Genomic DNA, 12532 nt, shown 5'->3' with positions numbered 1-12532 from the left:
TTTCTGGCCTACTACTTTTAGGTTATCTTTTTGCTTAGACGACCCCTTTCAATGTTTCTTGTAGAGCTGGTTTGGTGTTTACAAACTCTTTTAGTTTTTGTTCGTCCTGGAAGCTTTTTATCTCTCCTTCTATGTTCAATGACAGGCTAGTTGGATATAGTTTTCTTGGCTGCATGTTTTTCTCATGTAGTGCTCTGAATATATCATGCCAGTTCTTTCTGGCCTGCTGGGTCTCTGTGGATAAGTCTGCTGCCAGTCTAGTATTTTTACCATTTTATGTTACAGACTTCTTGTCCCGGGCTGCTTTCAGGATTTTCTCTTTGTCACTAAGACTTGTGAGTTTTACTATTAGATGACAGGCTGTGGACCTATTTTTATTGATTTGGAGGAGGGTACTCAGTGCTTCCTGGACTTTGATGCTTGTTCCCTTTGCCATATTAGGGAAATTCTCTACAATACTACAATAATCTGCTCTGGTATACCCTCTGTCCCCCTCTCTCTTTCTTCTTTTTTGGAATCCCAATTATTCTTTTTTTTTTTTTTTTAGTGATATTTATTTTATTATTATTATTATTTTTTAAGATTTTATTTATTTATTTGACAGACAGAGATCACAAGTAGGCAGAGAGGCAGGCAGAGAGAGAGGAGGAAGCAGGCTCCCTGCTGAGCAGAGAGCCCGATGCGGGGCTCGATCCCAGGACCCTGGGATCATGACCTGAGCCGAAAGCAAAGGCTTTAACCCACTGAGCCACCCAGGCGCCCCAAGAATCCCAATTATTCTAATATTGTTTCATCTTATGGTATCACTTATTTCTCGAATTCTCCCCTCATGGTCCAGTACTTGTTTGTCCCTCTTTTGCTCAGCTTCTTTATTCTCTGTCATTTGGTCTTCTATATCACTAATTCTCTATTCTGCCTCATTTATCCTAGCAGTAAAAACCTCCATTTTTTATTATATCTCAATAGCTTTTTTGATTTTAGCTTGGTTAGATTTTAGTTCTTTTATTTCTCCAGAAAGGGCTTTTATTTCTCCAGACAGGGTTTCTCTAATATCTTCCATGCCTTTTTCAAGCCCAGCTAGCACCTTGAGGATCGTCATTCTGAACTCTAGATCTGACATATTACCAATGTCCGTATTGGTTAGGTCCCTAGCCTTTGGTACTGCCTCTTGTTCTTTTTTTTGTGGTGAGTTTTTCTGCCTTGTCATTTTATCCAGATAAGAATATATGAATGAGAGAATAAAATACTAAAAGGGCAGTAAAGACCCCATAAAAATGTGCGTTAACCAAATCAGAAGAGATCCCAAGTCATGGGGAGAAGAAAGGGGGTAAAAAGAAGTTAAAAAAATTTTTTAAAAAAGAAAGAAAAAGAAAATATATATATATATTAGACTGGTGAATAGAACAGAGCCTCCCACTTGATTTTGGGAATATATTGGTCTCTTAGAAGAAACTACCTCCCAAAATTTTAAAGAAAAAAAAAAATATATATATATACACACACACATACATACACACGTGCGCACACCAAAGTAAGAGTAAATACAATGAAGGGATGGAATATGACTGTAAAGATGAAAATTTTAAGAAAAATTCTAAAAAAGGAGTTGATAAGTTGGTTGGAAAAAGAAAGAAAATGAACGTGGAGAGAATTTTCTCAGGTTGGAGACTAAAACAAACTGTGTGCTAGATTTAGGATACATTTTGATCTATTAGAAGAAGTTGTATCCCAAAATTTTTTAGAAGAAAAAACCCATGTGTATACAAAAGATAAAGTTAGATACAATGAAGGATAAAATATGACTATAATGATAAAGGTTCAAAAAGATTTTTTTTTTTGAAGAAAAGTACTGTTAAGTTAACCTAGTTAAAAAATGTTAAAAGAAGAAAGAGTAAAAGTTTAAAAAAATCAGAATAAGAAAAAAAAAATTAAACAAATTTAATTGACTTTGTAAGACTAAAGGATCATGGGGAGAAGGCCATGAATTCCTTGCTTTGCTTTCTCCTCCTCTAGAATTCCACGGTTCTCCTTGGTCAGTGAGCTTGCTCTTGGCTGGATGTTCTTGTTGATCTTCTGGGGGAGGGGCCTGTTGTAGTGATTCTCAAGTGTCTTTGCCGCAGGTGGAATTGCACCGCCCTTGCCAGGGGCCGGGCTAAGTAATCCGCTCGGGTTTGCTTTCGGGAGCTTTTGTCCCCTGAGCGCTTTCCGTAGAGTTCCGGAGGACGGGAATGAAGATGGCGGCCTCCCACTCTCCGGCCCGGAGGAGCCGAGAGCTCGGGGCCCCACTCCTCAGTGCGCTCTCAGAGAAAACCGCTCAGTCACTCCCGTCTCCCTGGCCTCTGGCCATGCTCTGAGCTCACCCGCTTGTGACCGAGCATTTCTGTCTCTGGCACACAGCCCCGTTTGGAGTCTCCAAACCCAGCAGATCCCTGTGCTCTTCCAGGGGGTCTCCCCGGATCTTGTGGGATCGCTTCTCAAAGAGCAGTGTCTTGACTTTGCCACAGATCACAGTTTGAGGTGACCCCGAGCTGAGAGCTCACTCCTTGGCTCCATCTCTGTAGCCAGCTTCCCCACTCTAATAATACCTGCGAGCTCTGCGATACTCAGACCCCCCGATCCTTCTGTGACCCCGCAGGACCTGAGACCACGCTGTCCCCACGTGGGCTTCACCCTGGCTTAGCCTCTGGAGCGATGTCCCTCAGTGGAGCAGATTTCTAAAAGTCCTGCTTTAGTGCTCCGTTGCTCTGCCGCTTGCCCCGGCCCCTCCCACCGCGGTCCATCTTCCCATCACTCTGGATTCACTTCTCCACCGGTCCTGCCTTTCAGAAAGTGGTTGATTTTCTGTTTCTAGAATTGCTTCTCTTCTTCTCTTCGATCTCCTGTTGGATTTGTAGGTGTTTGCAATGGTTTGAGAAGCTATCTAGCTGATCTCCTGCTACCTGATGTTGTCTCAGCCTGCTACTTCTGCACCATCTTGACTCCTGCCCCTGAACACATCCTCCTGAAAGAGGCACCTCTTTCCCACCCATGCCCCTGACATGGCAGTTTTTTAAAGCCCTCCCAAATCTGCACTTCCAGTGAAATCCTTTGATGATAGAGTCCCAGGACCCACACCAGAGAATAAAAGCTGCTTCCATTTTTTAAGAAAACGTTTCCGTTCTGAGGCCACAGCCCATTTCTCTACTCTGAAGCAATTCCATCTGTGAGCTCAGACACTGCGTGAGAGTTCTTTTTTTTTTTTTTTTTTCCCCTAAAGATTGTTATTTGTTGGGATGACTGGGTGGCTCATTTGGTTGGGCGTCTGCCTTCAGCTCAGGTCATGATCCCAGAGTCCTGTGATTGAGTCCCGGTTGGGGCTCCCTGCTCAGCAGGAAGCCTGCTTCTTCCTCTGCCTGCTCTGCCTGCTGCTCCCCCTCTTGTGTGTGCTCTCTCTCTGACAAATAAATAAATAAAATCTTAAAAAAAAAGATTGCTTTTTTATTTGATAGAGAGCAAAAGCAGGGGGAATGGCAGAGGGAGAGGGAGAACAGACTCCCTGCTGAGCAGGGAGCCCAATGTGGGGCTCAATCCCAGGACCCTGGGACCATGACGTGAGCCGGAGGCACACGCTTAACTGACTGAGAGCTCATTTCATGTTAAGTTGATTTCCATGAAATATCCCGAACCCCATATCATCTACGAAATCAGGACACTTTAGAAGCTGGGGAAGACTGATTCTAAGAAATCGAAGGGAAAGCCTGCTATTTGAGGGCAGCCTTAAGTTGTTCTTCTTGTAGTTACAGGTCACCATTTAAGCAAGCTCCCATCTTGGCCCTTTTCCTGGGGAAGTGTTGTTCTGTATGGTGTTCACGCGACATGTCCCGTGTCACCCAGGGAGGGGGCTGCCCGCAGTCCCTGTTGGGGAGCCAAGCACTGTGGCTTGCATGAGCCGTCCCTCAGACCCTGTCAGGAGCTTGTGATCAGCTGTGGGGGCACCCCCGACAGTAACAGATGCTACCAATCAGGTGTCTTTGCTTTTGAGGAGCCAGTTGCTAAAGTTTTGCCAGCCCCCCACTAGCACCCTGCCAGTACACACAGCCAGAACATTCCTGAAACCCCCCCGTGAGCCTTGGCCTCAGCACCTAGGAGCCGTGGCTGTGCTCACAGGGAGGGAGCTTCCAGGCATGTGTTTGGAAACTCTAAGTTCAGCCTGAGCTGTGCCGTTAGGAAGAGAGGAGCTGAGTTCCTTCCTCCCCTTGGCCGCTTCCGAGCAGGCTCTCCTGTTTGCACTGCACGCTTCAAGGTGGAGTGGGAGGTGCGGTCAGCTTTCTCCCGGGGCTGGAGACCTGGAGCCCCCTCGGTCCAGGCAGGAGAAGCAGGGGAGGACACAGAGCTCCACAAAGGCCCTTGTAAAGGGGGGCCCTCGGAGCTGCGGCTGGCAGGGGGATGGTGTGCTGTGCCGTGAGCTGAGGTTTCATTCAGTCTTTGGATGCCAGCGTGAGCATTTCCCTCCTTTTTCCGCGGGATCTCCGGCTGATTGTGAGCAGTCCTGTTTGGCCTATTCTCATGCCCTCTTGGTGGGTAAAATGTAGCAGTATTCGATGCTATTTTAGGGAGAAGTGTATACTTCATTTCTATTGAATTGCTCGATTTCCACCCCAATAAAAGCTTAGCACCTTTGTGTGTGTATCAAAATTAAGCAATTAACATGACTGCATTGCCATCAACTAAGTTGCAGACTTCACTCACATCTCACCAGTTGTTCTACCAATGCTTGCTTTCTCTGATCAAGAATATTAGGTCACATTTTCAGAGCTAGGCTTTAAGCAAAATGGCAAAAAACAATCCCTCCCCCTCGTGACCTCATGGAAAAAAATCTCTGCTCGTGAGTACGGCTTTTGAAGTGTGAGTCTCTGTTTCGATAATCCCGCAAAGCGTGTTCATTTGACTCATTCATTCATTCATTCATGCAGGGTCACAGCCGAAGTGAAGCACAACCCAACCAACACCATTGTTTGTAAAGCCCACGGGGAATGGAACGGTACCTTAGAGTTCACCTACAACAGTGGAGAGACCAGGGTCATCGACACCACCACACTGCCAGTGTACCCCAAGAAGATCAGACCTCTGGAGAAGCAGGGGCCCATGGAGTCCAGGTGGGAGCCTGGTGGGGTGTTTCTTCTGGGCTTGGCTCTTCTCAGCTCCTGACCCAGGGGACAAAGAAGAAGCCGCTGAGTGCTCAGCTAACAGAAATGCACCATGAATAGCGTTGTCACTTGGATTTCTCACTGAGTGTATCTTTGGAGTAGATCCTTCATAGCTTTCAGCTTAGTTCTTCTGTAAGTAGGGGTGGGTTGTGAGGATGGTCTACGGTAGACTTTTAATGCTCGTCCTAAAAGAGTTCGTCAGCTCAGGTGGTCTGTTGCTTGATTGCAGAGTCAAATACGGGGTTGCTGGTCATCTAAGAACTCTGCCTGGAAGCCATGAGATACTGTTTTGTTGTCATTAGATTAGGGACATGATTTTAAAAAAATGCAGTAGTGGCAAGAATGTGATCGAACTGACAACTCTGGATATTTCTGTAGGGACAGAAGCTTATAGTGAGAGCATGTGCCGTGTAGTTGTGTGGGTCTGTAGCTTTTAATTCATGAATTCACTTTAGTTTTGTATCCCATCCTTGGGGATCTCTCCTGAAGGAGAATTCTTAAATTCAGAAAAGGTTTTAAATATACAGTTGGGTATTTTTTCTCAAAAGAAAACTAAATAATAACGAAGAAACCACCTACCTTGTCCCAACAATAGGGAAATGGTTAAAGTAGATTATGGAGTATCCACCCAATTAATATGTCTACTCTATGGTATGATTTTACTGGAGCCGTTTAAAGGAATGTTTTTGCAGGGACAGAAGCAGAATCTTCTTAGAATATGCCCTTTTAAATTTTTTAGTCCAGGAGGTTAGCAAACTATGGCCCGTGGGCCACATCTAGCCCATGGCTGATTTTTATAAAATTTTGGGGGACCACAGCTTTGATCATTAATTTACATATTATTTATGGATGCCTTTGTATGGCATTTAAGCCCTTGTGACCAAGACCATAGGGTCTGCAAAGCCTACTATGTTTGCTATCTGGGCCTTGGAAGAAAATGTTCGCCAACGTCTTTTAGAGTTCTCTGCCCTCTAAATTTGGGACCACTCGCTTATGATGAGACCGTCATGGGAGGTCCTGCCCTTGAGAGGACCCCCACCGTGGACGTCCTTGTGCTCAGCTTCTCCCTCAGCTTAGATAAATATGCAGGGCGTGCATGATGAAAAGGCCATGACTGGACCCATCACCCGCCCCTCACTCTTTCCTGCCCTGACCTCATTGTTTTGGTCTGTTGGACCTGGCTTTAGAGTCCGGTTCCAGAAGTTTCTCCCACGGTGGAATGGGAGCCAGAGCATTGTTCTCCCTGGGGCTGTGTATGGTGGGGCTCAGAACAGGTCTGGTGTGCAGGTCTTGTCCCCTGTCAGCTGGCTGATCCTGATTCCCCTCAGAAGGGGCTGCTCATTGTCTCCACTTGGCTGGCAGCCTTGTCTGCCTTTTCTCGGCTTCATCATGCCAACACTCTGTGCTTCCTGCCATTCCAGACCCTCTTGTGGATGGGGCCAAGGGTCCTCCACTGTGGGAGCGCTCCCTGGCTGTGGATCTAATTCTGGAATGTCTGCTTACTACTGGCTGCAGAGGCATCTTTTCCCCAAAGTCAGGGAGGGAGTCCTCCCAGTTGAGAATGCTGATAGTTTCTTTTGTACAAAAATCCCGAATTGCCCTGATGCATTTACACGAGGAAGCGCACGGGGGCTGCACGTGAGCATCCTCAGTCCCTGTCCTCCTCCTCCAGAGCAGAATATGAATCAGGAATGGTCCCTGGATATTCCCGAGGGGGAAAGCTGGTCTAGGCTGCCTTCTGTGATGAATGAATGAGTGAGGCAGAGAAGTAATTTTCCATGTGGACATGGGGGGCCTGATGGATCCTGCCTCATGAACACAGACACCCACTCACCCCACTCTGCAACTCTTAATAGCGGGGTCCTCCGTGGATCAGCCAGCCGTGGTTTGTATTGATGAGCTTGCTGACCTTGAGCCCGTCACTTTATGTGGATCTTATTTTTCTCTTTAAAATGAAGGTGGTCATATAACATCCATACCCCTGGGTGGTTGTGACGATGACATGAGCTAATATGGATGTAAAGTATGTCTGCTGTGATTGTTGTTGTCATACTGGTAGTATTAATACTGCTTACTACTGCTGTTACTGGATTCAGTTGGTAGACCCTCAGAGCCCCGAGAGAAGCATGCTGCTCGTGACATAGAGGACTGGAGACTTGGGCACCTGTTGGCCCTGGATTCTCATCCTGGTTCTAGGGGTCTTTGAGGCTCCTGGACTGCACTCCCCCTGCCCCAGTGCCCCCCCACCTCAGTTCTTTCTGGGAACCGCCCTTGTCAGGCCAGCTGTCACTGCCTGACCACTTCCTCTCCTGCGTGCATCCCCAGGAACCTCTGGCAGGAGGTGACCAGATACCTGCGGCTGGGGGACATCGATGCTGCCACCGAGCAGAAGCGGCGCCTGGAGGAGAAGCAGCGGGTGGAGGAACGGAAACGGGAGAACCTCCACACACCATGGCAGCCCAAGTATTTTATCCAGGAGGTAACTCTGCCACCTGTCTTTGGGGACTTGTCCCAAGTGAGGGGCGGATGGGTTTGTCTTGCCATTACAACCGTTTGGATGGATGAGGTGGGGCAGGGGAGGTCCTGGGGAGATTTGGGGCTGTTCTGCTCTGGCTCCAGCTTTGAGCCCGGCCGTCCTGGGGCATAACTGAGTGCCTGACACTTCCCATCTGACATCTTCCATCAGAATAGCCCATCAGCCTGACAGGGAGCGTGAGGAATGGATGGGGTGATCTGGCTGCTGTCCTCTTTAAAAAACAGAAACAAAACCAAAAACATGGTCCCTGCTACTTTATTATTAGTAACAAGTTAATCGTGAAGCCCTCGAATGGGCCAGAGGGGATGGACCTGCTAGGAAAGGCCAGCCTGAGTCCTGTGTCCTCAGGGCTGCTGCTGTCCCCCAGGAAAGTGACACTGAAAGAGTACTGGTCACCAGGCTGCCCACCCCCTGGGCAAGCAGGCAAGGTACCCCCGGCCCTGCCGAGCTTCTTACGCTTCTGAAGTTGTTTGTAGAGTAGTTGGGAAGCTTTCTGAGAACAGAATTGGAAATGATGAAAGTGTGGGAGCCCCCGTTTTCAATGCAGGCCCTCAGGAAACTGGCCGCGTCAGTGAGACAAGGACCCATGAGGACTGGGGCAGACCCAGGAGTTCCCTAAGGGGAGCGGAGGCCACTTAACCACCAGGCAATCCCAGACTGTCCCGTTCTTCACAAGTGAGAAATCGGGTATTTTTACATGGTAGCCAGGAATTTTAACAAGTTGAAATGCAGAGAGCCGATGGATGTATGTCTAGGCTTTCTTTGGCCCAGATGCTGCTAGTGTCCGACTTCAGCTCCAAGGAAGGGTTCCGCTGTGTAGCAGGAAGGCAACAGGACGAGCTAGGGACTTTGAGGTGCACTTCTGGTCAGGGACAGGAGCTGCTCTTCTCCCCACAGGCAGGAGCAGAGACTTCAAGGTTGGATTCTGGTTCAGACAGGAGGCCGGCTTGAGCAGACTGCTTAGGAGGCCCTGAGTGAGAACAGTGTCTGGAGGCCTTGCCTAGGTGAGGTGACTCTGTATTAGCCAGGCTTCTCCAGAGAAACAACACAAACAGAAGTAGGAGATGTGAATATAGAGACATTTATTATAAGGACTTGGCTCATGAGATTGTGGAGGCTGGAAAGCCTCAGGATCTGCCGTTTGCAAGCTGTAGACCCCGGGAAAGCCAGGGGTGCAATTCAGTTCGAGGGCAAAGGCCTGAGAACCAGGGGAGCCAGTGGTAGAAATGCCAGTCCCAAAGCAGGAGATGAGCTGTCCCAATTCAAGAAGTGAGGCAGGAAAAAAAAAAAAAATGAATTCCTCCCTTCTTTACCTTTTTTTTTTTGTTTTCAGGCCCTGGATTGGATCATGCTCACCCAGTCTAGGGAGGGAAATCAGCTTGGCAGGGCACTTATTATCGTGTCTGGAAACAGCCTCACAGACACAGAGATCCTGTTTAATCTGGGCACCATGGCCAATCAAGTTAATACACAGAATTAGCCATTACAAAATCAGTCAAGGATCCTTTTGTGAGGTGGATCTGGTCTCTCTGAGACAACTAGTTTGCCTGGCTTCTGGGAAAAGTTAGACATAGAAAAACCCCAGAGATGACAACAAAATAACTGCCCCCCCCCCCAGTTCTTCCTGGGTTTAATAAGAGCCAGTATGTTCATAACAGAAAGCAGGAGGCAATGTAAAGAATAAAAGTCATCCCAATACCAGAATTGTTACCATTCAGTACATCCCCTTCTAGGTAAGCCCCAGATTGTATATACCATTTTGATTCTTGCCCTTTTCCTGATACTTGGTATCATGTCTTGTGTGTAAATCTGTGACCGCCTCCTGCTGCAGAGAGCCGGGGTTGGGCCCTCGGCTCCAGGCCGGTGGGCTGCAAATCCCAGGTGTGGGCAAATTCCTCAGAGGCGGGCCTTGCCTCCTCTCTCCTGTCCGTTCATCAGACCAGCCCTTTTTTTCTCTTGCTCCACTATTTCAAAGAGCTTTTCTGGCCAACTAATCTTACGTGATGTAAACCAACAAAGCCCCCCTTTATGCTGTTTTGTGGGGTTTCCTCCTGAAATGCCAAGATGTGAAGATTTATGGTCTCTATAAAGCGCCCCCCAGCATGGCATGGCTGGGAGCTAGCTACAAGGCGCCCGCACACACATTAACGGCAGTCCTGAACAGATGCTAACAGAGCCCTGCTTTGCTTGGTCCTCCATTTCTAACCGAGCAGAGGCTGGGGAAATAGCTTTGCTTCCCCGACCTGCCCAGCTGAGAGTTTGTCATAAAATGTCTCCTTCCTTCTCTTGCAGGGCGACGGCTGGGTGTACTTCAATCCGCTTTGGAAGGCACACTGATGGGGTGGTGGTGCAGATCTTTCAGAAAGAGCCCTGTTTTTGTAGGAATTAAAACGGTGCAGTATCAGGGTTCTCCTGGTATTCACTAAGACCTGTTGTTATCATTCAAGAAATGGTACCTGAGAGGGAAATGATATACTGTGAAAATGCACCACCAAACCACTCTAGGATTGAATTTACTCAAGAGCCATTTGGGGCATGTGTGTGTGCACCGGTCTGTGTGTGAGCTCTCAGTACACTGTATGTTCACACACATGCACTATATACACATATCTGCTGGGTATTATTACACATGTAAATACTGCACTTACCAAGATTTAAGTGGGTAATTACGAGCTCCTTTTTATCAATGAGGTTTGAAGTTTTCTATTTTTCACTTTGCCAAAAATGTTTTGCACTCACAAAAGTATTCTCGTGTAGTCAACTCCTGTCAAAACAGAGGTGAACTGACATGGCCCAGTTGGTGTCCATATGGTAGAAAGTGGCTCATTCCTGGAGGAAGTGTAGGTGGCTGTCACTTCACAATTATTTTTGTGATTCCCACCTCCCTCCCCACTTTAGCATTTTATCCTTACTCAAGAAAGAGAAACTATTTCCTGCTGAATGGCAAGTGGGCAAGAAGCCATTAAGGGTTTGTGCCAGAGCCTTCCATGATGGAGCATCTTTGGGAGAAGCAGGCCCACCTTGGAATTTGAGTCCCATCTCCTTGCCCCAGAATCTTTCTGACAATTTCTTCTGCACAAAACATTAGACATTTTTCAGAAGCTGTTGCTTTTAGAAAACAAGTCAGATGAAGACTTCACTACTTTTGTGATGAAAAAGGGCTTTAGAAGTTAAATACACGCATGCATATAAAAAACTGCACAACCACAGCCTCAATTTTGTATTTAGTTTGGGGAGAGAGAAAAGAATTTTCTGTCTGTGGTTCCTCTTCTTCTTCTTCTTCTTCTTCTTTTTTTTTTAAGTGTGCCTCTCTTGTTTGACCCAAACTCAGCAAGAAAACCACTGTGATTAAATGACACACACATAAAGACTACAAAAGCGTTCCGTGGTTTCAGTTGAATTTCAGTCCTCAGCCTTTACAAATGAGGTCAAGACATGACTAGAATATAAAGCAAGGAAAAAAATGAAGTATTTGATTTTTTGCTCAATGCTTAATTTATTTTTTACTGTGCCACTCAGAATATTTATAAAAATCCAGTAGCATGAATGCTTCTCTGTAGTAATACTGATTTTTGTGCCTTTTGTCTGCTTTCTTAAGACCAATTGTTCACTTTGTAGATATTAGACAATATATTTCGATTAAGGACTATACCTATCTGTGTGTCTGCATTTTATTTTTAGGGATCCAAAATTTCAGTTGGAACTGGTAGTTCTGAATGAGCTCAGATTTTATTGGTTATATTGCTAATTTGGTGTGAACAGCAATCATATGTACATCAAAATACTGTTTGAAACACAGTAAAAAAAAACCTACTCGATAAACATTATGGAAATGTTCTGACAAGTTCATTTGAAGATTCGACTCCTATCTAGTGAATGTTCTAGCTTGTGAGACGTTACTACCGGCCAAAGTCCTAATATAGAGGCCTGTTCAGGTTCACAGTCTTAAAACATCTGGGAGAATAAAATGTGTGGAACCATTTTATTTCTGAGAAGGAAAACAGAATAGATGCTATTTCAAGGGAGAAAATCTTCAAAGAGAAGACTGCAAAATAATCACTGTAGTGTTTTAGATTTTTCCAGTCTTCGTTATGCTAAAGTGTGAACCATCTGGGAAATTAAACATGGATAAAGTTTGCTTGCTTTTCTGTTTTAGGTGGGAGAGGGTTCAATTTGCCTTTTTAAAAAATTGTGAAATATATACAGAAGATTTATATAAAATATATTACAATTCCAAGAATAAACACTTATGTACTCAGTGCTTAAGGGAAGACACCCAAGTTTGCTAGTACCTTAAATGCCACATTTGTGTCCCTACAAAATTGTATCCCCCTCCTTGATCATAGTGATAACACTACCACTGTCCTGATTCTTGGAATAATTTTTTTTAACAACCACACATGCTATGTGTATTTGTAAAGAGCATGCTTGGTTTTGCCTATCTGAGCTAACATTTTGTTTATAGGTCAATCTGTGTTGTGAGTTACTCTATTTGTTTGCTTTCCTGCTCTTTTTTTGCTGAATTCACATTTTGTTTTATACTTTCATTGTGGCAAAATATGTATGTAACATAGAATTTACCATATTAGCAATTTTTTTTTAGCAATTTTTAAGTATACAGTTCATTGGCATTAAAGACATTCCCAGTGTTGTGTAACCAGCACAACCATCTGTGTCCATAGTTTCCATCTGCCCAAAATGCAGCTCCCTGCACATTAAACGGAGACTCTGCCTTCCTACCCCCCCATCTCTGCAACCCTTAACAACCACCATTGGACTTTATTTTAACTGGCTACTATAAGTACCTCAT

At 45.7% G+C, this 12532-nt stretch overlaps 1 protein-coding gene across 1 annotated transcript in view; it reads left to right on the top strand.

Annotated features, from left to right (window-relative positions):
• The window catches only part of OSBPL10 (oxysterol binding protein like 10), a 197791-nt gene extending 186419 nt beyond the window's left edge, over positions 1–11372 (top strand). Inside the window, exons 9-11 of the mRNA XM_080828905.1 lie at positions 4953–5135; positions 7512–7665; positions 10015–11372. Coding sequence (XP_080685031.1) covers positions 4953–5135; positions 7512–7665; positions 10015–10059 — 382 coding nt within the window. The 3' untranslated portion in view covers positions 10060–11372. The remainder of the gene's footprint in view (positions 1–4952; positions 5136–7511; positions 7666–10014) is intronic.
• The last annotated feature ends 1160 nt before the right edge of the window (positions 11373–12532 follow it).

Source organism: Martes martes, assembly GCF_963455335.1.
Source record: "Martes martes genome assembly, chromosome: 1".
Taxonomy (NCBI): domain Eukaryota; kingdom Metazoa; phylum Chordata; class Mammalia; order Carnivora; family Mustelidae; genus Martes; species Martes martes.
The sequence above is the reverse complement of the archived record's forward strand: the minus strand, read 5'-3'. Positions and strand labels throughout refer to the sequence as shown.